At 43.7% G+C, this 27,182-nt stretch overlaps 1 protein-coding gene across 1 annotated transcript in view; it reads left to right on the plus strand.

Annotated features, from left to right (window-relative positions):
* Window positions 1-27,182, plus strand: part of LOC149275033 (adenylate cyclase type 1-like) — a gene marked incomplete at its 5' end in the record, with an annotated part of 677,365 nt that overhangs the window by 476,434 nt on the left and 173,749 nt on the right. Inside the window, one exon of the mRNA XM_089504957.1 lies at window positions 19,951-20,097. Coding sequence (XP_089361083.1) covers window positions 19,951-20,097 — 147 coding nt within the window. The remainder of the gene's footprint in view (window positions 1-19,950; window positions 20,098-27,182) is intronic.

Consider the following 27,182-nt stretch of genomic DNA (forward strand, 5'->3'; position numbering starts at 1 on the left):
ATCTAAATGTTGTCGTATAGACAGGCAATGAGTAATTTAACAGCCAGAAAAAAATGTATAATCAATTTCCTATTGGGGGGGGGGGGGGGATGGTCGGGGAACATGTGGAGAATCGCGAGCTGTGGCGAAAAAGGGAGGCGAACCTCTAGGGAGGACTCAAGAAAATGAAACACCTTCTTCCATACTACTAATATAGGTAGGCACGACCACCAGACATGCAACATCATACCCTCAGTGTGGCACCCCTTCCAACATAGGGAGGAACAAGAGGGAAACATGTTTGGTGTCAAATACCATTGACATGCTAGCTTTTTTTGTAATTCAACATGGTTGGTACAGTGCGTCACACCCCTCATCGCCTCCTCAGACTCAAGCCACATCTCAAGCGGAAATGTAGTGTCTAATTCCTTTTCCCACGCCAACATATGAGGGAGTTTATTCTCCCAGAGAGGAGAGAGGCATAACACACTGAAATTGCATCTTTACGGGGAACAGAAGCTAAGCACAAAAGAACAATTGGGTGTGAGGAAGAAATATTAATCGGCAGAGAAGGGTTGCTAGACTGAAGTAAATGTCTAATTTGTAAATATTTGTAAAAGTCTCGTGGTGGAACCAAAAATGTGGCGCACAAATCAGAGAACGGGCGTAAAGAACCGCGATGGAAAAGGTCACCTAAACGGAGGGGGGAGGTAGACTCCCAAGCATGTAATTGTAAGTGCGGGATTAACAATTCCAGGGAGTTTAGCTGCGTAGCCCTAGTGAGGTGTCGTAGTGGAGGAAGTCGTTTAGCGACCTGAGACCATGTCCGAAATGTACAAAGTGTAGTGGGTGGGAGAGGAGGGAGAGGAGGAATACAGCGAGGCGGAAGCCACAGGAGCTGCGATACTGAATAAGGGCGCAAATAGGAATTTTCCAACAATACCCAACGGGGGATATAATTGCGGTAATGAAAAGCAGCCGCTTGTGAGAGGATCGCGGCCTTGTAGTATGCCACAATGTCTGGTGCACCCATACCCCCCTTGAACATAGGAGAGAAAAAGGACTGTTTGGAAATCCTTGAACGACCACTCAGATTAATAAAGTCAGTAGCGAGGTTTGTATGCGCGATAGGAACCTAGAAGGGATAGCAACCGGGACTGCTCTGAAAACGTATAACAGGAAGAACCATCATTTTGACTGACGCAATGCGTCCGAGACAGGAAAAGTCGAATGACCGCCACCCTTGCATTGTGTTGAGTATATGCTTCCATAGAGGAATGATATTAAAATCATTCAATTTGGATAGGGACTTAGGTAGCTTAATTCCCAAATAAGAGAGGTAATCACGTGGCCTTTCAAAGGTATACGTGGCCCGAAGCGAGGTGGATAAGTGAGCCGGGAGGTGTATGCGCATAGCCTGTGTTTTGTGTATGTTAAGTTTATGGTAAGACACCGCTGAGTATTTTGTGAATTGGGCCAATAATGCAGGTAATGAAACAGAGGGGTTCGTGATAGCTGCTAAGAGGTCGTCAGCAAAGAGAGCAAGAATAGATTCGTGTCCACCAGCATGCTGAAAACCATGTATCAATGGGTCAGTGGTTCTAGAGCCAATGTGTACAACAGAGGGGATAGTGGGCAACCCTGACGCGTCCCATTAGAAATCGAAAAACGGAGGCGAGAGAAAACCCGAAAAAAGGACAGATGCAGAATGGAGTGAATCGTGGAAGGTGAAAAAGCAAATTTCTTGAGGACAGATGAAAGAAAATGCCAATGCAGCCTGTCAAAGGCCCTTTCCGCATCGAACGAGATGAAGAGACATGGGGTTTTGTGTCGCGAGGCCTCCCAGGAAAGGTCAATAAACTTGCGTGTATTATCATTAGCTTGTCTGTGTCTAACAAAACCCACCTGGTCAGAATTGAGAAGGAGAGGGAGAATCGTGGAGAGCCTATTTGCTAATAGCTTGGCATATATCTTAATATCGTTGTTCAACAACGAGAGGACGAAAATTCTCACATCTATCTGGAGTTTTGCCTGGCTTAGGGAGGGTAACTATATGTGCACGAAGGTTTTCACTCAGGATGCACCCCTTGGACATGAAAGATTGGAAGAGAGAAAGAAGGTGAGGACCAAGAATTGGGAAGAAAGTTTTGTAGTATAGACCTGTCAGTCCATCCGGGCCAGGGGCAGAATTGTTTTTAAGTTGACCTGTGATGATTTGTATTTCATCTAAATCTATGGGAGCGTCGAGACTAAGCCTCATATCATCTGTGAGAGAGGGTAAGGAAACAGAGTTAAGATAAGCATTAATAGAGTCGGCCGCAGGCTGAGGAGCAGAGGTATCAGTAGAAAGATTATAGAGAGAGGAATAGTAATTAGCAAACTCGCTAGCAATATGGGACGGATCTTGTAAAACCATTCCCTGTGAGGAGCGAAGAGAGGAGGGACGTGCCAGGGCTGAAAAATATCGAAGTTTGTGAGCTAGCATCGTATCTGCCTTATTCCCTTTGGAATAAAAACGTCTGATTTTCAACAACATTAAAGCTGTGTGGAGAGATTGAATTTCAGCTAATTTGAGTCTAATGCGCCGAATCTCAGCAGCATGCTGGGGAGACAGAGAACATTTATTCAAGGCCTCTAGGTCATATAGCTGGAGAAGTAAAGAGTCTTTATCATCCTCCTTCTCCCTTTGCTTTTTGAGATGTGAAGCCATACTAATAAATCGACCCCGAATCACAGCCTTATGGGCATTCCACAAGGTTTCAACCGAGTTCACAGAATCTATGTTCTCCTGAAAAAACATATCTAAGTGCGAGTGAATTTGAGATGTGAAGGAATCGTCAGAAAGAAGAGAATCATTAAGGCGCCAGGAGCCTTTGCCTTGGAAAGGATGCGTGACACGTAACTTTAAGTGTAAGGGAGCATGATCAGACCAGTTAATGATGCCAATAGAGCAGTCCCGGATTGCCTGAAGTGTAATTTTATCCACTAAAATGCAGTCTATTGTAGTGTAAGAATTGTGTGGTGCAGAAAAGAAAGAATAGTCCCGTTCAGAAGGGTAACGAAGGCGCCAAACATCATACAGTTGAAACAAATGTAAAGTGGTGGATAGGGTGTTAGCAAGAGATCTCATTTGTCTGCCGTATGTGCCAGTTAGGGCAGAGGAGGTATCCAAGAGGGGGTTAAAAAATGCATTGAGATCACCGCGCAGAATAAGATGACCTCTTTTAAGGGAATCTACTTTGGATAACAATTTCTTTAAAAAATGTGTTTGCGAGGTGTTAGGTGCATAAAAGGAGACCAAGGTATAATCAATAGAATTATTAATTCTCCGTTTATTGAAAAACAACATGACATTACACAACGACACAGCAATAATAAGGCACAAGTAAGGTAGGCAATAAGCACCACGATAAGAGCGACAAGCGCCCGTACAGTTACAGTCTGAAAGGGTATCACAACGAAGTGCCTGACAATAGATGGTTACAGTTACAGACAATAACAGGTAGAATTGTGTAACAGACATGTGGCAACAAAAGTAGCACACGGAGCAAGAAATAAACACAGTACCCAGAGAAAGCAACAAGCTCCAGAATATGGCATACCTAAACAGTAGTAGGATCGAGTCAGAAGACCCAGGTAGGACGGGTACGTACGATAACCAAGTAAACCAAACCAAAACAAAGACCTGTGTGGCGGCAGATAAAAAGGCATAAAAGGAAAATGTAGAATAAATCAAGTCAAATCAAATCAGAGACCCGGTGGGGAGAGGTAAAAGTGGAGAGAGTCATGTCAGAGAGAGGTCCGAGCGACCATCCAGGGAGGATATGAATGATCGCCAATAGAACCACTTAAGCTCCACCGTATGGTCCTGGCCCTTGGAGGCGCTTGAAAGGACTTCCATTTGGTAGATAAATTCCACCCGGCGAAACCAGGCAGATACAGAGGGAGGAACGACGGACCTCCAGGAGCGGGGAAGGGTAGTAAGCGCGGCATTTATCAAATGGAACTTAATTGAGCCCTTATAGGCCTGATACGGGACTGAGGTATAGTGGAGGAGTATAGCGGCCGGAGTAGCCGTAAACGTAGGGTCCGACACCTCCCGAATAACCCCGGCAACCTTGTCCCAGAAGGGCCTAATGGCTGGACAAGTCCACCAGATGTGGAAGAGGGAACCCAGATGGGAATTACATCGCCAGCACGTCGGGGGGGATCTGAGGCAGAAACCTATGTAGATCAAGGGGCACCCTATACCACCGGGTAACAATTTTGAAGAGGGTTTCCTGCACCCTGCTGGACACAGTCCCCCTGTGAACAATCAGAAGCATCCTCTCCCAATCCCCCATTGAGAAAGAGAGGCCCAGATCATTTTCCCAGAGGCTAAAATAATAGGGTTTAGCAACAACCGCCGGGGAAAGTAAAATAGCATATAAGGCAGAGAGCAGGTGCGGAGGCTCCTGCGCCTCAAGGCATATTTGTTCAAAAACAGTGGGCGTGCGAGAGCCCCCGCCCAGAGCCCCGGCGGAGGAGAGGAAATGTTTGAGTTGGTGGTACAGAAAAAGGGTCAGGAAAGAGTTGGTCGCCGTCCCAGTCAACTCAGGCAGGGGTTTAAGGGTGGAGCCCCGCGTCACATGGCAGACACGTAGAGTGGAGACACCGGCAGGTAGAAGAGGCGCTAGGCGAGCCACATCACAGCCCGGGGCAAAATCCGGGTGACCTGAGATGGGAAACAGGGGTGAGGGAACAGACACCAGACCCCCCATACGCACAGCATGCCCGAAGGCTCTCAGGGTGGGGCCTATCAAGGGGTGTGAAGCATGGGAGATGCAGCGCTGAGGATTAGTAATCCAAGGGAGAGCCGTAATCGGGCAGGATAACGCAGCAGCCTCTACAGACACCCAGAGACGACGCGCGCCAACGGACCACTCCACCACACGACGAAGATGAGCAGCCCTCCAATAGAGTTCCAGGTTAGGAAGGCCCATCCCCCCCAACGTCTTAGGTCTCGTCAGGTAAGAGAAGGAAAGTCTAGGCGGCTTGCCCCTCCAAATGTAGCGGAGGAAGGCCCCATGACATTTTCGAAAATACGACTGAGGGAGGAAAATAGGCAGCGTCTGGAACAGATACAAAAAATGGGGGAGAACGTTCATCTTGAGGACGCTGGCCCTCCCAAACCAGGACACGTGAGGGAAGGCCCATTTGTGGAGATCAGAAAGGAGAGAACTCAAAAGGGGTTCAAAGTTGAGGGACCGGATCCGGGACAGATCCGCGGGTATAAGAACCCCCAGGTACTTAATCCAATCATCCTTCCAACGGAAAGGCATAGTGGTGCGGATACGATGGGACAACTCCGGCGCTAGACGAAACCCCATCACCTCCGATTTTGAGAGGTTAATCTTATAGTTAGAGATAAAGCAGAAGCGGAAGGAAAGGCAAACAGAGAAAGGAAGATGACAGGAGGAGTAGGAGAGAGCACGAAAGGGGGAGAGAACCTCCGCTACCGCCCCACCGTCCGAAAGGGCAGAAAAGAAGGGGGAAACCCCCGCCAAACACAGGGGATCAGAGGGAGGAACGAACACTCCCTCAGAACCCCGCAGGGGGGATGCGTAAGGCGCCGTATGGGGAAGAGGAGACACACACACGGTAAAAAAAAAGAGCAGACAGGGCAAGAGTAATAAAAATGGGCGAGAGGAGAGGAGAACATGGGGGAGAGGAAGACCGGGGAGACAGCACAGAAACAGAATAAATGAGGGGGGACCCCCAAAATAAGGGGCACCGCAAGCCTGACGCCAAGGACCGGCGAACCAGGCGAGCAGAGTAGGGTCATCAGGGCAGGTAACGTATACATGAACGTGTCCCATATAGCAAGGCCATAGTGGCAACTAAGCCAAATGTAGGCGACATGTAGCAGGGTAGCTGCTGACAGACTCAGCACGAGTAAATGTGTAGTGTATGCGAAACTGAAAACGAACGCCGAAAAACCGAGACGGATCGAAAAACAGCGGAAAAACATAAAAAAAGGGCCGATAAACGAAATACCCGAACGATTGCGAAAGTCCAGACCGTGATGACAACCAGAGGATTGCAAAGTTCAGCGGGAGAAGGTCAGAAACACTCACGCGCCGAAGAGACCCACTATGAAGGCGAAGCCATCAGGGTGCCACGGAGAAAATAGGCTCAGCCGGTATCCTTCCGGGACCTCTTCCGACGGTTGGAGTGCATAGTCCAGGAGGCAGCCGGGTCCGACAAAGGTGGCAAAGGTGCGGAAACCTCATCCCAATCGGGAACCTCCACCACTGGAAGACGCAGATCCTCCAAGAAGAATTTTAGCTCACCCGGATGTCGCAGGGTAAAAGTAGCGCCATCCCGTCTGGCGATCAGCATGAACGGAAAGCCCCACTGGTAGGGTACCCCAGCCTCTCGAAGCGCTGCTGTAACCAGCCGCAATGCTCTGCGCTTTTGGAGAGTGAGCGGTGAGAGATCCTGGTAGATGGAAAGCTTTTCCCCATCATATTCCACAGCGCCGGCGATACGACAAGCCTTCAACACCGCCTCCTTGACCGAGTATTCATGAAAACAGCACACCACGTCCCGTGGAGGAGAAGATGGAGGACCCTTTGGCCGCAGGGCACGGTGAGCCCTATCAAACTGGATCGGTGCATCCTCCGGCAAGCCGAGAAGAGTGTTGAACACCTGCCGCAACACCATGCGAATTTGCTCAGGAGGGACCGACTCAGGTAAGCCACGGATACGGAGATTGTTTCGCCTTCCCCTGTTGTCGAGGTCCTCTAGCTGTCGCCGGCTGATGGATGGTGTCTGTGTGTGCATGGAGAATGGTAGAGTGAGAGTCGATCCGGTCACAGGCGGTCGTATAGGACTCCTCCAGTGAAAGCACGCGGTCACCCAATTGCTTCAGGTCATGCTTAATGACCACGAGGTCGGCCCGCACGCCCCGCAGGGCCTGGTCCAGTGAGGAGTCGATCACGGTCACCAAGTCCGCTTTCGTGGGAAGCGCCTTCAGAGCCTCTCGCCAGGGTGGTCCAGCCGCCAGCGAAGAGGGAGAGCCCGCCTCACGATCGCGAAGGCCTTCTTCCGAGCATTCGCTCTGCTGGCTGGCGGGAGACGGCGCCATCTTGGGCTCCGAGTCTCGGGAGTCTTGGTCGGGCGGACCTTGGAAATAAGACCTCACGGAGGGATTCGACGGTCTGTCTCGCGTCCCCGAAGATCGTGGGGTGCTCCCCACTCTGTTAGTTTTCCCCATCGGAAGAGAAAGGCGCGGAAAGAAGCGAAAAAGTCGGACGGTGAGCGGAGCTAGAGGCTTAAGCGGCCATCTTCTTCGAGCGCTAACTCCGCCCCCATAATCAATAGAATTAATGACACAAGTAAGGATCAGATATCCACCCTGGGGGTCTGCTGTTTTTTTAATTAACTGAAAAGAAAGGTGTTTCGAAATAAAAATAGAAACTCCCGCTTCACACGTTTTTGCCATGGAATGAAAGTGCCACGGGAAATCTTTTAAAAAGAAATTTGGAGGAGAAGGTTGCTTAAAATGAGTTTCCTGCACACAGAGAATGTGAGCGTGGTGTTTCTTGGCTTCAGAATGGAGCAGTCTCCGTTTATGGGGAGTATTTAGGCCATTAACATTTAATGATAAAAGGTTAAGGGACTCCATAGTGGTAAAAATTAAAGGGTAAGGGACCAAATGCAGTAGTGGAGAAGAAATTCACCAGAGACCCCCAAGGAAGAAAATCCCAAAGTACACAGTGGGACGAGCCACGCCCGGAACGAAAGAAAAAAAAATATGTTGACGTGAGGTGCATTTAAAAGGAAATAAAACATAATTGACAAAAATCAAAAATCATATGGAAACAAACATCCAAGATGTAGCAATGTAATGTAAACGCTCCCAGAGTAAAAAGAAAAATAAAGGAAAACACAAAACTGGTGTGAAACTCAAAACTTAATCGGACCATACAGCTTTGGGCCGTCAGGGGGGTGATAACCCGTACCGTGTATAGAGACCACACAGGGAGGTAAAGGTCGTTCCCAAATAGGGCAGGGAGACCTCCAACATATGTAAAAAGGAGAACACAAAAAAACACCCCAATGAGCAACTAAATAAAAATGTAGCGACCTATGTGAAAATATGTATCTGTGCAGGCAAGGGAGACGTGATGGAACAAAAGAGTAGATATAAAACGTGCCATCATTACCCCGTACGAGTAGAGAGAATATATTATGATACATTGGGGTAGTGGACGGGCTGTTATGAAGTGCGGAATATATATGTGTAGCATCAGGCCAAATAGTTCCAAAGCCCCAGATCAAATACAGGCTGACATAAAGCCGCACGTAAATTGAACAGGGCAAGGCGTATGAGGGAAAAATGAGAATGTCCTGTAGGGTGGTATGTAAGCCCGGTAGGGCAATATAAGGTCAGAGCCATAGGCTTCCAGGAAAACGCATGTAAAGTCGTGTCTAGTGTGATGTAAAAAGCAGATAATTATACAGTTGAAAAATTAAAGGACAAGAATAAATAATTACAAAAAGAAAAAAAAAATCACAAAGGGTTAAAGTATAACAGAAAGCAGCGGGTCTCACCACTGCAGCCCAGGAAAAGTGGAAAGACCCGATTGAGGTACACGTGGAGACAGAAATCCAAACAGAGGAAAAAGCGAGAGTCTAACCGGTCTGATGATATGAAAGGACCAACAGTCGAGACCTGGAGCAGTCCACAGATGTCAACGGAGGATGGAGAACATCCAGGACACAAGGGTACAGCATCAGCAGGTGCGGTGTAGAGCAGAAGGGCTGAGACATTGGAAAGAACGCTCCAGATGGGATGAGGCGTCGACAACAAAATCACGGTGACAGCATATCGGAGCCAAGAGAAGCTGAAAATAAATAATAATAAAAAAAACAAAGCAAAAAAAAAACCTATATATAATAGAATAAAAATAAAAAGTGTTCCATGGTGAACATAACGTCCCGGGCGACTCTAGACCATAGCCTGCATATAGGCATGAGATGTATCCGAGCAGTTCACGTGTGTGTAGGAGAGCGTTTGGAATGCACTACATCCCATTATCCATGAACCATTTTAGTAGCCCTTCTCTAAACTTTCTCCCACATATCAAGTGAAGTCTCACCAGTGCTCTGTACAACTGCATGAGCACTTCCCTCTTTCTACTGCAAATACCTCTCCCTATATAACCAAGCTAACATTTCCTGCTGCTCTATTACATTGTCTACCTACCTTCAAATCCCCTGAAATAATTACCCATTAATCCCTTTCCTCACATGTTGAGGTTAGGACAGTATCAAATATTGCATATTCTGCCCTTGGGTTTTATGCCTTTTATTGCCACAGCTCTGACCTAAAATCATTTGCCATTTGGTTTATCCCTCCTGTTGCAAATGTTTGTGTTGTCAGCAAAAAGACATACCTTACCATCAAGACCTTCTGCAATATTACTAATAAAAATATTAAAGAGAATGGGTCCAAGTACAGATCCCTGAGATACCCCACTGCTAAAAAGTCCTTGCTTTGAAAATACTCCATTGACTACAACCCTCTGTTGTCTGTCATACAGCCAATGCCAAATCCATCAACATTATTGGGATATAAACTCAGAGGTTCCAGTTTATTTATAGGTCTTCAATGTGGGACAGTATCAAAAGCCTTACTGAAATCTAGATACACAACATCTACTGCACCACCTTGATCAATTACTTTAGTCACCCAATCAAGAAAAATAATAAGATTAGATTAATGTGATTAATGTGACTTTAGATATTCAACAATCCTATCCTTTAATTCCATAGTTTCCATTAATTTCCCCACTACAGATGTAAGACTTACTGCCTGTAGTTGCCTGGCTCCTACCTACTGCCTTTTTTGTGAAGGTAGAATTCTCCGATTTCCAGTCCTCTGGGACTACTCCCATTAACAATGATTAATTAAATAAATCCGTTAAACGATTTTGCTAGTAACCAAGCTCTTTTAATAACTTGTCGGTTGTATCCCATCAGGCCCCAACAGCTGGAGTAAAACCTTCTCCTCAATAAATTTACATGGATCAAATGTATCTAACTAAGGTCCATTTCCTACATTTTCATCTGTAAAAACTGAACAGAAATATTCATTGAGGCCTTTATCCTCTTCTACATGCCCTAGCTGTTTCCTCAATAGCAAATTATCTAGATCTTCTACTTGTCCAGGCGGTCTATAAATTACACCTACATGAGCTATGTTCTCCTTACCAACTTAGGTTAGGTTAGAGTTTATGTTATCTTTCAAATATAGGGCCACCCCTTCCCCTTTCTGTCTTCTCTATATAAAGAGTCCCAGTCATTTTTCTCATTATACCATGTCTCTGTAACAGCCACTAAATCAACATTCTCGTTCATGGATCTTGTCATTTAACACACATGCTGCAAGCGCTTTCTGTCCTTGTTTTGGGGGCAACATATATGCTTCTCCCTATTATCTGTACAAACTGAGCCTACATATCCACCCACCTGGTTACTAAGTAAAACACTTTCCCTTCCTATACTCTCTAGCCCAGTATTTACCCCCCTCCATTTCTAGTTTAAAAATCTCCTCCAACCATCCAGCCATTCTCTCCCCAAGCACATTGGACCCTCTTGCATTCAGGTGCAATCCATCTGCCTAGGAGCGTACCTCACAGGATCGGTCAAAACATTTGACACATTTTGCACCATTTAGACTACAAGTGAAAAACAAATTATTAAAACAAAGCTGAAAAAGCTCGGTCAATAGGCAACAAAGAACATGTGCAGGTGATAAAACATAACTCCTAATGTAAGAACCATATAATCAAAATTACATTCTAAATTAGGCAAACAGAAAAGGAAACAGAGATACAATCATAAAGTGTCTCAGTTAAACAAATGTAAACCAAACAGAAAACAAATATAATATGATTAAGGACAGAGCTGTTTTATTTTTTGTACCCTTTATGACAATGATTTTAACATTTCTCTGGTGCTGTAATTTTCTTCTTTCTGATTTAGTGTAGCCAACAAGTTAAGCATTTGTTTCAGGACAAGAAGGGCTTTCTTTAGAAACCATTTTTATCGTATCATCTAATTAACTATAAAAGAAAATATAAAATATGGTGAAAATTTTTATTTGAAAATAATTTACTCGTCTACAAAAGCTATGACAGTCTGTTCACCTCAGCTTATCAGACAGACTCAAGCAACTTGAATTGCCTTAAATGACACAGTGAACTATGACACGTGTGGGCAGTTATACTGAACCAGTTGGGTATTTCTGAAGAAGCCTAGCAGCAAATGTTTTTTAAGGAGAAGAACATACCAGGATGCCTTCTCAGGGTGGTCGCATTTTAGATTGGATGTGGCTTAAACTAGAGACACAGCAACAATTACAGAGCTGCTTGTTGTAGAGCACTTTGCAGACATTTAGTGGGAATGAGTGAGTACATTGGCAGGATATGACCACCATTTTATATGCTTATGGAAAATTATATTTTTAGAAGACTATTGTTCTGGTGACACAAAAGAGGGACTTCTAGGGGACTGCCCAACCTCAGGCTAAAGACCCTTTTGCAATCCTTAAGTGCCCAAAATCAGGGGTCACCCAAATATACATTCCCTTTAGAATGGTCACCAAAACAGCCTAAGGAGATGGAGAAGCAAAATGAATCAGCTATAGCTATGGCTATTTTTATATACTGTGCCCGTGTAGACCATGGATTTTCTGTTCAACATTTGAATGTTTAATATACTTCTCTAAAGCCACACATTAGCATTGATGAACATATTGCTGCTGACTCTTGTATTGTCAAATAAGAAAAGGAGCTTTGATCTCCAAATCCACTGCTTCCAACCATTTTTACTCGCAGTAACAAAACAACAAGGTCTTGTAGATGTCATCATCAGGTTGGTGACCCCCAAATGTTGCTACCGCTTACAAAGAGGACTTGAGCAATGATTAAAGTAAGTAAATTAAGGGAGGGAGAAGTCCATGTCTGCAAAGTCACATAAAGTCTAAATAACAAAAATAGTTGCAAAAAAAAGTGATGCCAGATAAGATCTAGTGTACCCAACCTCTGAATACTTTCATTAGTCCATGGCCTTATCTTATATTTAGTTTAGCCTTATGCCTATCGCATGCTTGCATAAATGCCCTCACTGTATTAATCTATTCAACTTATGCTGGAAGAATATTCCATACATCCACTACCCTTTCAGTAAAGTAATATTTTCTGATTTTACTTTTAAACATTTGCCCCTCTATGTCCTTTTGTTATGGTAGTAGTTATTCTTTTAAACCGCAGCGCTGCGGGGAATCCTCCTCTCTGGCAGCCGGTGAACGTCTGCGTGATGTATGCAGACAACCTCGGCTGCTGCCGGCACTTCCACTGGGGCTTCTATGATGGAGCACTGGAAGGTCATGTCATGCCAGCCCTCGGTCATAGAAGCCCTAGAGGAAGTGCTGGCGGGAGCAGCGTTTACCAGAGAGGAGGATCCAGGTACCCTGCCGCGGTGTGCGTCATCTGGATCTTAGTCTTATAGCCAGACCTCTATTTGAGGTCCAGTTATAATATGACCTCGAATATAAGACGAGGGGTATTTTCCAGAGGATCTGCTCTGTAAAAACCTTGTCTTATATGCGAACAAATAAGGTGTGAAGATCATTCAACCTTTCCTGGGAAGTTTTATCCTACAATCCATGAACTATTTTAATAGCCCGTCTCTGAACTTTCTCCAAAGAATCTATATCCTACTGGAAATAAGGTCTCCAATACTGTACACAATACTCCAATTGAGGTCTCACCAGTGCTCTGTAAAATGGCATAAGAACTTCACTCTTTCTACTGCTAATACATCTCCCTATACAACCAAGCTGCTGCTCTATTGCATTGCCTACCTACCTTTAAGTCCCCTGAAATAATTACCCCTAAATCCCTTTTACTAGATGTTACGATTAGGACAATATCAAATATCGTTTACTCTGCCCTTGGTTTTATGCCCTAGGTCAGGGGTGTCCAACATGCACCCCACGGGCCAAATGCAGCCCGCGGGACCTCGAGGTGTGGCCCGCGTGAGATCGGCAGCCAGGGCAACCAGGATCACAAGGGCCCTGCTGCTTACCTGTGGGAGGATCTTTTGTACTACCAGAGGAAGCGGAACCCAGCAGAGTCACATGAATGTACGTGACATCACATGCCTCTGCTCCATTCCTGCTTCCTCTGTGCAGTACAAGAGGAGTGCAGTACAAGAGGAGTGCAGTACAAGAGAACGCAGAGGAAGGCCGCAGCCCCTGTTGAAGTGTGTGAGTGGTATCGAGAGAGCTGCAGTGCAGGTAAGGGGGTGGGGGAGGGTGTTTGAATGAGTATGCGTGATTGAGGGAATGAATCTGTGAATGAATGAGTATATGAATGAATGAGTATGTGTGTGATAGCATGGATGTGTATGTGGGAGGGCATGCTACAGGGTGGCTGAAAGTGATGTGCAGACCCCATACTGCTGGCAGCATCAATACACAAGGGGGGCAGCTAGCCAGGTTTCAGAATGTACTGGCTGACTTGGCATGATAGGAGTGTGATTGCTAACAGCAATCACAGTCCCATCATGCCTAGGTTCTAGCATTTACTGGTTGCCTGGGTATGATAGGAGTGTGATCGAATTTGTTGTCCAATTTTGGTGTGTTAACCACACTTTTATTAAAAGTAAGTAACACCAAAATTGGACAAAAAAATACAATAACAATATTAATTTATATATGATTGTTGACAGCAATCACACTCCTATCATGCCCAGCCAACCAGTACATGCTGGGAATCTGGGTATGCCTGAGATTGCTGTTAATCATTATATATATATTTGAAAAATTTTTGTACAATTTTGGTGTGCTTTTACTTTTATTAAAAGTGTGGGATTTTTTAAATTATTTTTAAAGGCGGGGGGTCATTTTCGGTTAAGTGAACCCTGAATTTTCGGTTTTGGTCCAGAACTTTAATTTTGGTGCATCCCTTCAATAAACAGAACTATTTCCTTTTTACTTATCCAGAATCCTGAATTTGTAGTCACAAAACTTTCTAGGCCCAGAAATCAGTGAGCGGAAAAGTAAAGGTTTTGTGTCATTTACTTTATTTTAATCTGCATATCTTATTAAGGCTATATTTTCTCACAGTGAAAAATGAGTGCGGCCCACACACGTATACAATTCTGATGAAGTGGCCCACTGCAGAACAAACTTGGACACCCCTGCCCTAGGTGCATTATCTTGCACTTATCCACATTAACTGCCAGATACATAGTTATATAGGCTGAAAAACACATGCGTCCATCAAGTTCAGCCTTTCCTATATCTGTTAATTTGTTGCTGTTGATCCAAAAGAAGGCAAAAAAACCCCAGTTTGGCTCTTTCCAATTTTGCACTAACCAGGGAAAAAAATCCTTCTTGACTCCAAAATGGCAGTCAGATTTCTCCTTCGATCAATCAGCTGTTCCCCCCAGTTGTGTCATTAGCAAAACAGCACACCATACCATCAAGACCTTCAGGAATATAACTAATGAAAATATTAAATAGAATGGGTTCAAGTTCAGATCCCTGAGGCACCCCACTTGTAAAAAGAGCTTTCCCTTACGTCCTAACTGGCAGCATAAGAGGGGTATTACTGCCCCTGTGAACAATTAGGACAGGTGGAAAATTAATGATTTACACAATTAAATAAGCAATTAACCCCCATTACCACCCTATAAATGGAACTCCACCCCTAACCACAGTGTGCTTTTTTCTGTCCTTTGGACATATTGGGACAGGTGGTGGTCTCTGTGTGAGACCTTGTGTTAGCTTGCTAACATTTATTTTACTTTTTTTCAGGTGTTTGGATTGTGTATCCTATTTTTATCTGCTGCCCTGCTGTGCTGCAGGAAGGCCTCATTTCACCCAGCATTATCTGTGTGTTTGTGGTGGATCTATACCTGACTGGTTTGGATGTCTCCTCCCAGCTGCTTATCTTCATGTCTGTGATGTTCTGGAGTTTCTCTATGCCTCCCCTGTACTCGTTTTAGCTGCTGAGGGGGAGGAATCCATTTCTTTTCCCTCAGCAGCAGTAATAATCTCATAGAAAGTTTGTTCTTACTTGGATTCCTGATTTTCTTTTGTGGCGTCTGACGTCACTTCCGGGGGCGTGGCTTCCCGTTTTGGCTCTCTGCCAGTGTATATTAACCTGTTAGTGTCCTTTAGGCTGTCTCTTGGTACAGCTATTAAGTTAGCCTTCCTAGAGTCTCCTGTCTATCTTTGGCTTTGTGTGTTATCCTTCCCTTGCATTTTCAATCTCAGGGTAGGTATAACTAAGAAGATTTTTATGTTTAATAAAACACTTTATATTATTTTGGTCATCTCTTTTGCAGATGTCATCCCGTACTCCAGAGGATCCTGCTCCTGAGGGGCGCAAGTCCACTGCCAAGCACAGGCATATTACCTGCCGCGGGTGTGATACAACTCTAGAGGATGCTTACCCTTATAGTCGCTGCTCAAGTTGCAGAGATCCCCCTGAGGCAGAACCCAATATACGTGATATGATGATTTGGGTTAAAGATTTTGTTGGATCCTCTATCAAGAGATTTGAGGATACACTCCAGATAAAGAGACCTAGGGCCCAGTCCCCTCCTAGGGTGGTCCCTATGACTGAAGATGCTTATCTCACTGTAGATGAGCTTGACTCTTTTGAAGAAGAAGAACCTGCTTCATCGTTCTGGTTTCCCATTGAGAAAACCCAACGGTTACTAAAGTCCATCCAGTCGGGGGACCAGAATGTTGACCCTAAGGAAGCTCCAGGAACCACCTCTAGAGGGCAAAGGGCCTTCAAAGTGGATGAGTCTCTCATTAAGTTAATGGAGACTGAATGGAAATTCCCGGAAAAAGGTCCGGTTATCACCAAGCAGTTCAAATCTATGTTTACATCTTGGCGATGGCCATATCGACTTTAGGGGAAGGACCCCATCACTGCTGGTCTACAGCAGTGAGCGATGGGGTCCTTCCCCTAAAGTCGATATGGCCATCGCCAAGATGTTCAAGAGGACCGTGGTACCGGCGGATGATGGATCTTCTTTACAGGATGCCATGGATAGGTGCGCAGAGTGTTCCTTGCGCCGCAATTATGCGGCTGCTTCTGCCTCAGCTTCTGTGGCTATTGCCTCTAGTGAGGTTACTAATTTTCTGCGCACCAGAATGTCTCAAATCCAGTCGGATATTGATGCAGGTGTTCCAAGAGACGATATCTTGAAGCGGTTTAAAACAGCTCAACTGGCTGTGGAATTCCTTTTGGATGCTGCGCCTCAACATCTGAAGCTAGCCTCCAAATCTATGGCGCTATCTGCTGCTGCAAGGAGACCCCTATGATTAAAACCCTGGAAAGCGGACAACACCTCCAAATTTTCGCTTTGTGGGTTGCCTTATGAACCTGGCAAGCTGTTTGGCAGTGAGCTGGACAGGATCATGGAGGGCCTTTCTGACAAGAAAGGCAAATCCCTCCTCCAGCAGGCTTCTAGAGGGAGGGGCAGACACTCCAGAGGATCCAGGTCCCAGGGACCTTCTAGATCCCAAGGGCATCAGGGGACTCAGAAGAGAGGAGCAGGTCGCTCCCGCGGGTCCTGTGAGAAGAGAAAGGACCTTTGTCACTGAGAATCTGGCGCCAGAGAGTCCGGAGGTAACCCCTCCTCCAGTGCTTGACCCCCCGGTGGGAGGTCGTCTATCTTTTCTTCTGGAGGCTTGGGAGAGGTCCATACCAGAACCTTTTGTTTCCCTACCTCCTCTGAATTTTGTTCTGACAAGGATTCTCTTGCGTGAGAGACAAAGAGTCCTAGAGGCTTCTATCCACGCCTATATACTGGAGACTGGCGGATGATCATATATCTTCGCTATTTGAACACGTTCATAGTGAGAAAGGAATTCCGCATGGAGTCCATCCGCTCTGTAATAAATATCTTACTGCCGGGAGACGTTATGGTCTCTATAGACTTGAAGGACGCTTACCTTCATGTTCCTGTTTGCCAAGCCCACAGGAAGTATCTGCGTGTGACTGTATCCCTTTGTGGCGTAGTGAAACACCTTCAGTTTGCTGCCCTTTCCTTTAGTATCTCCTCTGCTCCTCATTCCTTTACCAAGGTTATAGTTGCCGTGGTAGCAATCTTGAGTCTAGAAGACCTAGAAATCGTCCCATATTTAGACGATTGGCTTCTAAAAGCCGCTTCTACAGAAATTCTGTATTCTCATCTTCAGCAGGCTCTGGCTTTTCCCCACCAGTTAGGGTGGATAGTAAATTACCAAAAGTCTGAGTTGGTTCCATCCACTTCCAGGAAGTTTCTGGGGTTCATAATCGACTCGACCCGGATGACTCTCTCTCTGTCTCTCGACAGATACAGTCGGGTTGTCAGAGCCGCCAGTTCTCTAAGGACCCCTCTGTCGGTGTCCATCAGAACGCTTATGAAGATGTTAGGGCACATGTCAGCGACTGTGGATGCAGTCCCTTGGGCTCTTTGGCACCTACACCCTCTCCAATCAGAAGTTTTGGGCATTTGGAATTGCAACCCACTAGGGTTGAACAAAATGTGCACCCTGTTTCCTCAAGCCCGTCGCTCCCTCAGTTGGTGGGAGCATCTGAAAGATGGGAGGTCCTTGATTCAGCCAGCCTGGATTCTGTTGACCACGGACGCATCCCTTCTAAGTTGGGGAGCCCATCTAGAGGACATTCCAGTACGAGGTACTTGGTCCCGTCCAGAGAGCCTTATGTCAGGCAATCAGATTGGCGCTCCTTCACTTTGCTCCTCAAATCCGTGGCAAAGCGGTGAGAGTTTGTTCAGACAACATGACGGCGGTTTATTTCATCAACAAACAGGGTGGCACGAGATCTCAACCTCTTCTCAAGGAAGTGGGAATGATCTTATCATGGGCAGAGCAGAACCTCTCCCACCTCTCTGCAGTCCACGTTCGGGGATCTCTCAATGTGGTAATGTCTGAGTCGGGGTCTCAGTGTTCCAGGCGAATGGTCACTAAACCAGGAAGTATTTCATCAAATTACTCTTCAGCGGTGAATGCCAGAAATCGACTTAATGGCTACGAGGTTCAACGCCACGGTGAAGATCTTCTGCTCCCTATACAGGGAGGACAATCCTTGGGCGATAGATGCTCTGTCCATCCCTTGGAGGTTCGGGCTGGCTTTCATCTTCCCTCCAATTTCAATGATACCAAGGGTATTGATGAAGATCAGACAGGACCAGACCTCGATTATTGCGATAATTCCATTCTGGCCAAAGAGGTCATGGTTCACCCAGCTCATGGGGATGAGTCAGGGTCTGTACTGGAAGCTTCCAATATCAGAGAACCCTGTGTTTCTGGGCACAGGTTCTCACCTAGATCTGAGAATACTCAATCTGACAGCCTGGAGATTGACAGCTCCCTATTGAAGGATAGTGGACTTTCTTCTGGGGTCTTGAGGACTTTGTCTCATTCGAGAGGGGAGTCTACTAATAGAGCTTACAACCGGATTAGACGCTCTTTTTCACTATGGTGTGCGAAGAACAAAGTGGGTTTCTCAGATCGCCCATTTCTTCCATATTACAGTTCCTCCAAGATGGACCAGATAAAGGCCTGGCTCCCTCTACACTCAGAGTGCACACCTCAGCCATATCGGCTTAGGGAAACCTCTGTCCCAAGAACCCCTTATCAGGAGGTTCCTTAAAGGAGCCGAAAGGTTAAAACCTAAGATCCTGAGACCAGTCCCTCAATGGGACCTTACTGTCGTGCTCAGGGGGTTATGCTCTCCCCCTTTCGAGCCATTGGAAAGCGTGGACATGAAGTACCTTTCCTGGAAGGCTGCCTTCCTAGTGGCGATCACCTCTGCCAAGAGAATTGGTGGGTTGCAAGCTCTGTGTGCCTTTGAGCCTTACACCCTATTCCTGCCTGATAGGGTTCTCCTAAGGTTCCTGACAGCTTTTTTACCGAAGATTCCTTCGTTTCAGAACATTAATCAGGTCATTTCTCTACCTGTTTTTCACCCGGATCCTTCACCAGAAGAAGAATCTCTTCTACATACTCTTACGTCTCCAGATGTCTGCAGATCTATCTACAAAGATCCGGTGTCTTCAGGAAAGATGAAAATCTCTTTCTACAGTTTTTTGGCAGGAACAAAGGATCTAAAGCTTCTAAACCATCCCTGAGCAGGTGGATAAAGGAAGCCATCAGAGAATCCTTCTCAGCTCAAGGCTTGCCTCCTCCTGCCTTTGTCCACACTCAGTCTACCAGAGTAGTAGCTACCTCGGCTGCTGAGAGGGGCCTCATCCCTCTTCAACATATTTGTGCTGCAGCCTCCTGGAGTTCTAACTCCACTTTTATAAGCCATTATAGGCTAAATTTAAGACGTTCGGAGGACACTGCCTTTGGGTAGTCTGTTCTGAATGTCGTTCAGCCGGAAGACCCTCCGTCATAGGTAATCTTCTAGCTACTTCCCCTCTTGTGCTGCCAGTTAGGACGTAAGGGAATCGTTAATTTCTAACAATAATTTGTTTTCCCTTAGTCCTAACGGCAGCACACTAATATCCCTCCCTCTTATATTTTTTTTATTATTCTTGTTATAGCACACTGTGGTTTGGGGTGGAGTTCCCTTTATAGGGGGGGTAATGGGGGTTAATTGCTTATTTAATTGTGTAAATCATTAATTTTCCACCTGTCCTAATTGTTCACAGGGGCAGTAATACCCCTCTTGTGCTGCCGTTAGGACTAAGGGAAAACAAATTATCGTTAGAAATTAACGATTCTTCTAATATACTCCATTGACTACAACCCTCTGTTGTCAGTCACTGTCAGGATGTGGGGATCGGTGCACAAATGCATTTCAATTAACTTTTTTTCTGAATAAAGGTTTTTTTTTCTCTCTAACCAAAACGACTTACATAAATGTATTATTTCTTTCACAGGATCTCTATTATCAGTCCTATTCGCAAGTTGGTGTTATGTTTGCTTCCATTCCAAATTTTAATGATTTTTACATCGAACTTGATGGCAATAACATGGGAGTGGAATGTTTACGGCTTTTAAATGAAATAATTGCTGACTTTGATGAGGTAAGACTTTCTTACATTATTCTCTTATATTTTAGTTAAAACAAGAGTATCAGTTTTAATTTCAAACATTTTCTGATAATCAGAAAATATTGTTGCAGTAACAGAACTAATAAAATTGCTTCTTAACCTTCATAAATATCTTTTTATGACCCTGTTATTCACAAAGTTGAATGGCCAATGTAAGAAATTATTTCCATGCTTTCCTATACATATACACAGTTTAGACCCGAATGCAACCTCAGTGCTAGGAACATGTGTTTTGAAGCATGTAAAGTACATGTTACAATATCTTCTGATTTTAGAGATATATGAGGTGGCTCGTCTAGCTCTCAAAGCTCTGGACTAGGTTTGTTTCCTAGTTTTTAAAAATGTTTCAGGGTCAATAAGAAGTTTCTCTTCAGTCGAGCATTAGGGTCTTCAATTTGCTGAGTGTTTCAGTTCATAATGTGAGTTTATGTGAGTGTTCCAGTCTAGCTATTTGCTGCAAAATGTTTAATATTTCCCCAAGTGCCTCGGATGACAGGTTTATGGGCCTCCCACACCGAAAAGAATCAAAAGTCCACAATCAGCATTATCCTGAAAATAATTATCTAAATGAGACGACAGACCCAACTGATGGATAGGGGCATGATCACTCCAAGAAGCTATACTGATTTCTGTCCTATACAGTAGGTGTAAGTGGAAATGTGAGATAAAAAAGTTGTCAATTCTAGTATAGCGTTTATGAACTGGGGAAAAGAAGGAGTAATCCCCCGTTGTAGGGTATTCTACCCACCAGGCATTCGCAAGTTGAGTTAAGTGTTAAGTTAAGAGTTAAGTAAGGGATATGAGAGGTACCAGAGGGGCAGTCTAATTTGGGGTCCATGACTGTGACGGAATCCTCCATCACTGGGGCCACTGGAAAAGCCTGACAGCCAGCCTCCCCCTATTGACAATGGCCCTGACTTTGTAGGATACCATCTCATCACTTGCTAAGGGAATTATCCCTGGAAAACAGCCAGGACTTTGTAGACTTCTGTGGCTACCCCGAGCAGGATATCATCTCATAATTTGCCGAGGGGATTATCCCTGGCAGACAGCCAGGATCTGTAACCAGGGAGTGACCTCCATTGTTTTGCTTTCATATCAGACCCCCTTCCCCCCTAGTTCCACCACTACAGACATTTACCCCGGCCAAACCTTGGAACTGATTTCGGCCAGTAATAGATAGTGGAGATTGGGACCCCATTGTATTGTTAATCTCTTTACTGACCCTGTTGTCTCTGGGAGGAAGATTAAGGTTTGTATCCCAATATCTTGTTTTATGTTAATGTGGTTTTTGCTGGCTATATCCAGCCCTGTGTGTGAAAAATAAAGCCGTCTTCGTTTTGGCTATACCTGTCGGGATCCCCAGCCGGGACCACTACGGAGTTACTCACCTAAGTACCTGCTAGCCGCGGGTACCGGGTCCTATGACGCTGCTTCGGCTCCATCTTCATCTTCTGGCCACATGGCCAGCTCTGGGCACGCGTGTTCTCTCTATCCATCCCCGAATGGAGACGAGGGAGAACGTGTGTCTATGACATCACGCACAGGGGCGGAGCACCCCCTGGCGGCAGATTTAACAACTGGCACTGAGTACTACTCAGTACTCCATTATTGTGCCTAATAGAGCTTTTCCTTGTGTTGCTATTGATTCCTATTATTGACCCCGGATTATCCTTTGACTATGCTGCCTTCTGTAATCCTGACCTTGGCTATTGTTGATCGGACTACGCTGCCTTCTGTGACCCTGACCTCGGCTATTGTATTTTTGACTACACTGCCTCCGGTGTCCCAGACCCTGGCTACGTTATTGGATTTCGCTGTATTTAGTGAATCAGACCCTGCCTTCACCTTCTGCCAGCCGGAGCTAAGAAGTTCCCAGGTATGCATACGAATGGCCCAAAATGATTCCTAAAATTCACATATTTCCCATATATATATATATATATATATATATATATATATATATATATATATATATATAGTAAGAACTTATACCATAACTTTTAAAGAAAAGGAGTATAAAAACTCATGGTTAGAAGGGCAAGCTCTCTTTTCTTCTTTCTCTCTTCCATCTTTTCAAGAATGCAGAGCCTACAGCACCTACAACCAACATCTGTCTTCAATTAGTGCTGTATGTAAACTGCTTTGTTATAACAAATAAACCTATTTAACCCCTTCAATCCCAGGGGTTTTTGGTGCCTTTGCAAATGCATGGGATATTCTCCAGAATTTCCACATATGCTTATTTCCTTTTTTACAACTTCTCTGCTAGATGTGATGCAGGACTTTGCACATTTAGTGACATGTCGTATACTTACAGCTTCAGTGCTTGTTCAGCAAGGGTTGAGGGGGTCTTCTCAGTAAGTGGTTCCATTGATTTCCAATCTGCAGCCATTCTGTGGCAAGAACTGTTGGATGACAGATGATGCAGGGTGCTGCTGCAGATTTCACTGAAAGGGAAGTAATTATTTTTCAGGTCTAACCCCTTAATGACAAAGCCTGTACATGTACGGGCTTGCAGTGCAATTTTATAACGGCAAAACCCGTACATGTATGGGCTGCTGTTAAACAGCTGCATCGCCGCTTTGCAGCATCCACGGAAGCCTCACAAGTGAGGCTGACCGTGGATCCGGGGAAGAAAGCCCTCCCCACAAGAAAAATGGATCTTTGATGATCGGTGTTAAATACATGTTATGCTAAGTTTTAATGTATATGCTGTGTGTGAATTAAAAAATGTGAATAAATATTTTATTTTACTTATATGTTATATGATATATAAATAAATAAATATAAATTGTGTATTGTGCTAGGTGTACATTATATCGTATGAAATAAAGTATATTGTTTAACTATTTAAATTATCTTTTATTGAACTAAATTATTTAGAACTATAAAAATATTGTATATCACAGTGTATATAATTACTATTAATATACGAAAAGTGTGTATTTGTTTATATTTATAATATGTGTGTATACTTACCTGGTCAGAGAAACCTGCTATAGACCAATCTCGTTAATTAATCTTGATACAAAGATTTATTCTAAAATTCTGGCTGATTGAATGCAATAATAGCAGATCTGATACATCCAGACCAGTCCGGGTTTATCAGAGGTAGATCCGGAGAGGATAATTCTCGTAAGTTAATCGATTTGATTTCATTCCTCCTCTACTCCCTCTGTCTTCCTGGCTCTAGATGCCAAGAAGGCATTTGATAGAGTAAGCTGGAATTTTCTGAGTGCCACCTTGGACGCTGTTGGGATCACTGGCCTTTTCAAAAAAAGCACAATGGCCCTATATACTAAACCAAGCGCTAAGGTGACAGGACCCTCTCTTAATTCTACCATTTTTGATATTAACAATGGCACCCGACAGGGTTGCCCGCTGGCTCCTTTACTTTATGCTTTATCAATCGAGCCTTTAGCTATACTGATTAGAGCAGTTTAAGACCTAAATAATTTAACTCCTGTGATACTTCTTTGAATTTGTATTCTCCTTGTATTATATGCTTAATTTGTCCTGGTGTATTTAAACAAAGTATTTCTGATTTGTCTATATTTAATTTATAATTTGAAACTTCTGCATATTTATTTATGGTTTCCAGAATTTCTTTAATAGACTTAGCTGGATCTTCTACAGTCAATAGAATATCATCCGCGTATAGACATATTTTTAGCTCTTCTTGTTTATAAGACATACCTTTTATCTTTTCATTTAACCTTATTAATGTTGCTAAGATCTCTATAGTTAGTATATATAACATTGGGGACAATGGGCATCCTTGTCGTGTACCATTATTAATATAGAACACATGAAATTGAAGGGATTAAATTTAAGGAGCAGTCTTCTAAAATAACTCTATATGCAGACTATATTATTCTCACTTTGACTGATCTGGCGGTATCTGTCCCTGCGGTCCTGTCAGCTGTTCAAGAGTGTAAAACTCTAATTACAAATCAAACCTTCCTAAGACACAGGTAATGACCGCTTATCTTTCTCCTCAGCAAAAGCTTTTCATTTCTGACTGTTATCATTTTGACTATTCAAATGATTGGGAGGACTGCCATGGAATCAGACTGACATTTAACTTAAAGAATCTAGTCCACATTAATTTTGAAATCCTGATGAAAGATCTTCTCCTCCAAATCGAAAAAATTAAGTCGCTGGAATTTTTCTGGCTAGGAAGAATTAATTTGTTAAAATCTTACTTGATTCCAAAAATCTTATATTTGTTTAGGACTATACCACTTCGAGTTTCTGGGCGTATTCTGCATAAATTCTCGAAACTGTTTTTCTCATTTGTTTGGAAACATGGTAAATCTAGAATTAGTCAGAAAATGATAACAAGGAGCTATAGATCCCTCAGGCTGGGTTTTCCAGATTTAAGAATGTAACATGAAGCTGCACTGTTCATGCACGTATTGCACTGGGATATTAAAAAAGATAAAAATCTTGGATGGTTGAATTGCGAACTCATCCAGACAAACCAGCATGAACTATTTAATTTGTTTTGGCTATTTTGAGACAACGAAACTTTAAGAACCTAATAAAAATAAATAAAAACAAGTTATACGTTTAGGGCAATGCAAGGCTTAGAAGCAGAGTTCACTTACTTACTATATTCAGAATATTGATTTAACAGGCTGGATGCAAAATAATATCTTGACACTTGGGGATTTGAAATTGGATGACTCGTTTTTGAGCTTTATGGATCTTCGGGGCAGGTTCTTACTCTCAGATAACGAGTTATTCTCATACTTTAGAGTGAGGCACTTTCTGAGATCCAGGGTGGTCCACCCACCATCAGAACTTGACATATTTTTTAAAAAACAGTGTAAAACAAATTTAATCTCTAGGATATCACAATACCTTGATATACATAAAAATGATATACTACCTCTCTCAATAGTGATTGTGAGATTACTTTTCCTATGGAAAGCTGGTCTAATGTATGGTTATAGGGTATTGGTAATGAAGGCAGTTCATTCAGTTTATCTTCAATAAATGTTTTATAAATTACTGCATAGATGGTGTCTAGTTCCCTCCCGCCTAAACAGATTCTCTAATTTGACCTCTAATTTATGCTGGAGATGTGGAAATGAGGAAGGAACACAAGTTCATATCTGGTGGGCATGCAGTAAATTAGCCGATATTAAATTAGAAGCTAACAATCTTCTTTCCTATATATTAAAAACTAAAGTCTTGCTGCATTCATATACCTGGCTTTTTCATTTGGATTTACTCTCCTCATGTAAAACACGTAAATTATTAGCAATTAATATCTTACTTGCTATAAAAATGTGTATGGCTAGAGCCTGGCGAAATGAGGATGCTCCAACGTGGGCCGAGGTCATTAACGAAATCACGTTCCAAGCAAACATGGAATGATACTATTTCTGTTTAAATCAGAATCTTGCGAAGTACAATGATACCTGGTCCTCTTGGCACAAATATGTTCAATCTACCTACCCCTTATAGGTTTACTTCAATTTAATCCTTGGGTTTTTTAGCCTTACTTACTTTATACTTACCTAGCAAACAAACTTGGAAAAATACCCCAATAGGATCGCTGTTATGGTGACCTTCCCATATTGCTGATCTTAACCTCTGGGGACCTCCTCCACTGCCGCCGATGGATGTATGTGTTTTGTATTGTTCTTTGGTGTGATTCTTATTTTTTATGTTCAATATAATTTCAATACAGCCCTCAAGGCCCTAATTTAACGCTGCATTGTATATTCAAATTCTATCGTAACTACTCGTTAGGGACATGTGAATACCTAATCCTTAGGCTCAGATTTGTAGAGATTAATTTAGTCGATGGTCTTAATTTATGGCTGTTACTAATATTGCTCAATCTATGTATAACTGTATATGTTTGTATATACGTTCCAAGAATAGCTGTCGGCACTCGTGGGACTTGATTTCAAATAAATCTCAAGAAGCTCTGTTTTACAAGTCAACGTTTCAGCCTTTTATTTTCAGACTTTCATCAGGACATAACAGAGAGATAACGTGTCTAACATTTATACTGTGTGTAATTACAAATAATTAGAAGGAGAACTCACCGCACCTGTAGTGTTCAAGATCACCGGACTCGGCATGTATCGCAACAATGTGCGCATGCGTGTGACGTCATCAATGCGCCCGATACTCAGCTGTATAGTCAGAGTGCCGAGTAGTCATGGCAACGTTTACTAGCATTAACTAGATAGTCAGCTTTATATACATATATGTATATGTTTGTATTTATTACAGTTGTGTATGTTTAAATTTGAATAAAAAAAGTAAAAAAAAGATTTGCAAGTCTTTATTTTTACAGTCATCATCAGCGATAGGATTTAGCAGTAGGATGTTCTAGATACTTATAGAATAACCAGTAATAAAATCCTAATTGGGAAATTCTTGACTCCATTGTATCCTGTCTTTATTAAAATTAAAATTATTTAGGCACTAAGGCTACAATAATTTAGAATTGTAAGGCAAGACAGGAGGCTTCGTATTTTGCAGTTTAAAGGCCGAAGACAACAGGCGAAAATAGATGGTACGAGAGGTGGAAGCGCCAGACCAATCTGCCGCCCGCAAAATATCACCCAGCGCACCACCAACCGCCAAGGCCCCGGAGGCTGCGGCACCCCTAACTGAATGAGCCCCAAAACAGCCCGTCAAGAATGGAAGCCAATGGATCCTCCTGGCTAACGTAGGAACAGAAACTTGCCGAAAACTTGGCTTGACATACAAGATCATAAGTTGAGAAGAAGAATGCCTAACCGCCTCCGTATGCGCCAAATACGTGCGAACACACCTGGCGACAAATAGTTTAGGATCCTCAAACAAATACGGATAGGACACAGAAGTAGAAAGGGACGTAGTCCTCCTATGGACACGGAAAATAATCCCCTCTGGGGAAAAAGATAGCATGAGCATTGAAAGCCCTCACATCAGAGACTCTGCGAAACGATAAAAGGCATAACAGCAGTGAAAGTTTAGTCAACAGCTGTTTTAAAGACAAACACTCATCGTCTGGCCAAGCCTGGAAGAAGTCCAGAACCACTGCG

The sequence above is a fragment of the Sceloporus occidentalis genome, unplaced genomic scaffold, assembly GCF_023333645.1.
Source record: "Sceloporus occidentalis isolate IW3139 unplaced genomic scaffold, rSceOcc1.0.p SCAF_301, whole genome shotgun sequence".
NCBI lineage: Eukaryota > Metazoa > Chordata > Lepidosauria > Squamata > Phrynosomatidae > Sceloporus > Sceloporus occidentalis.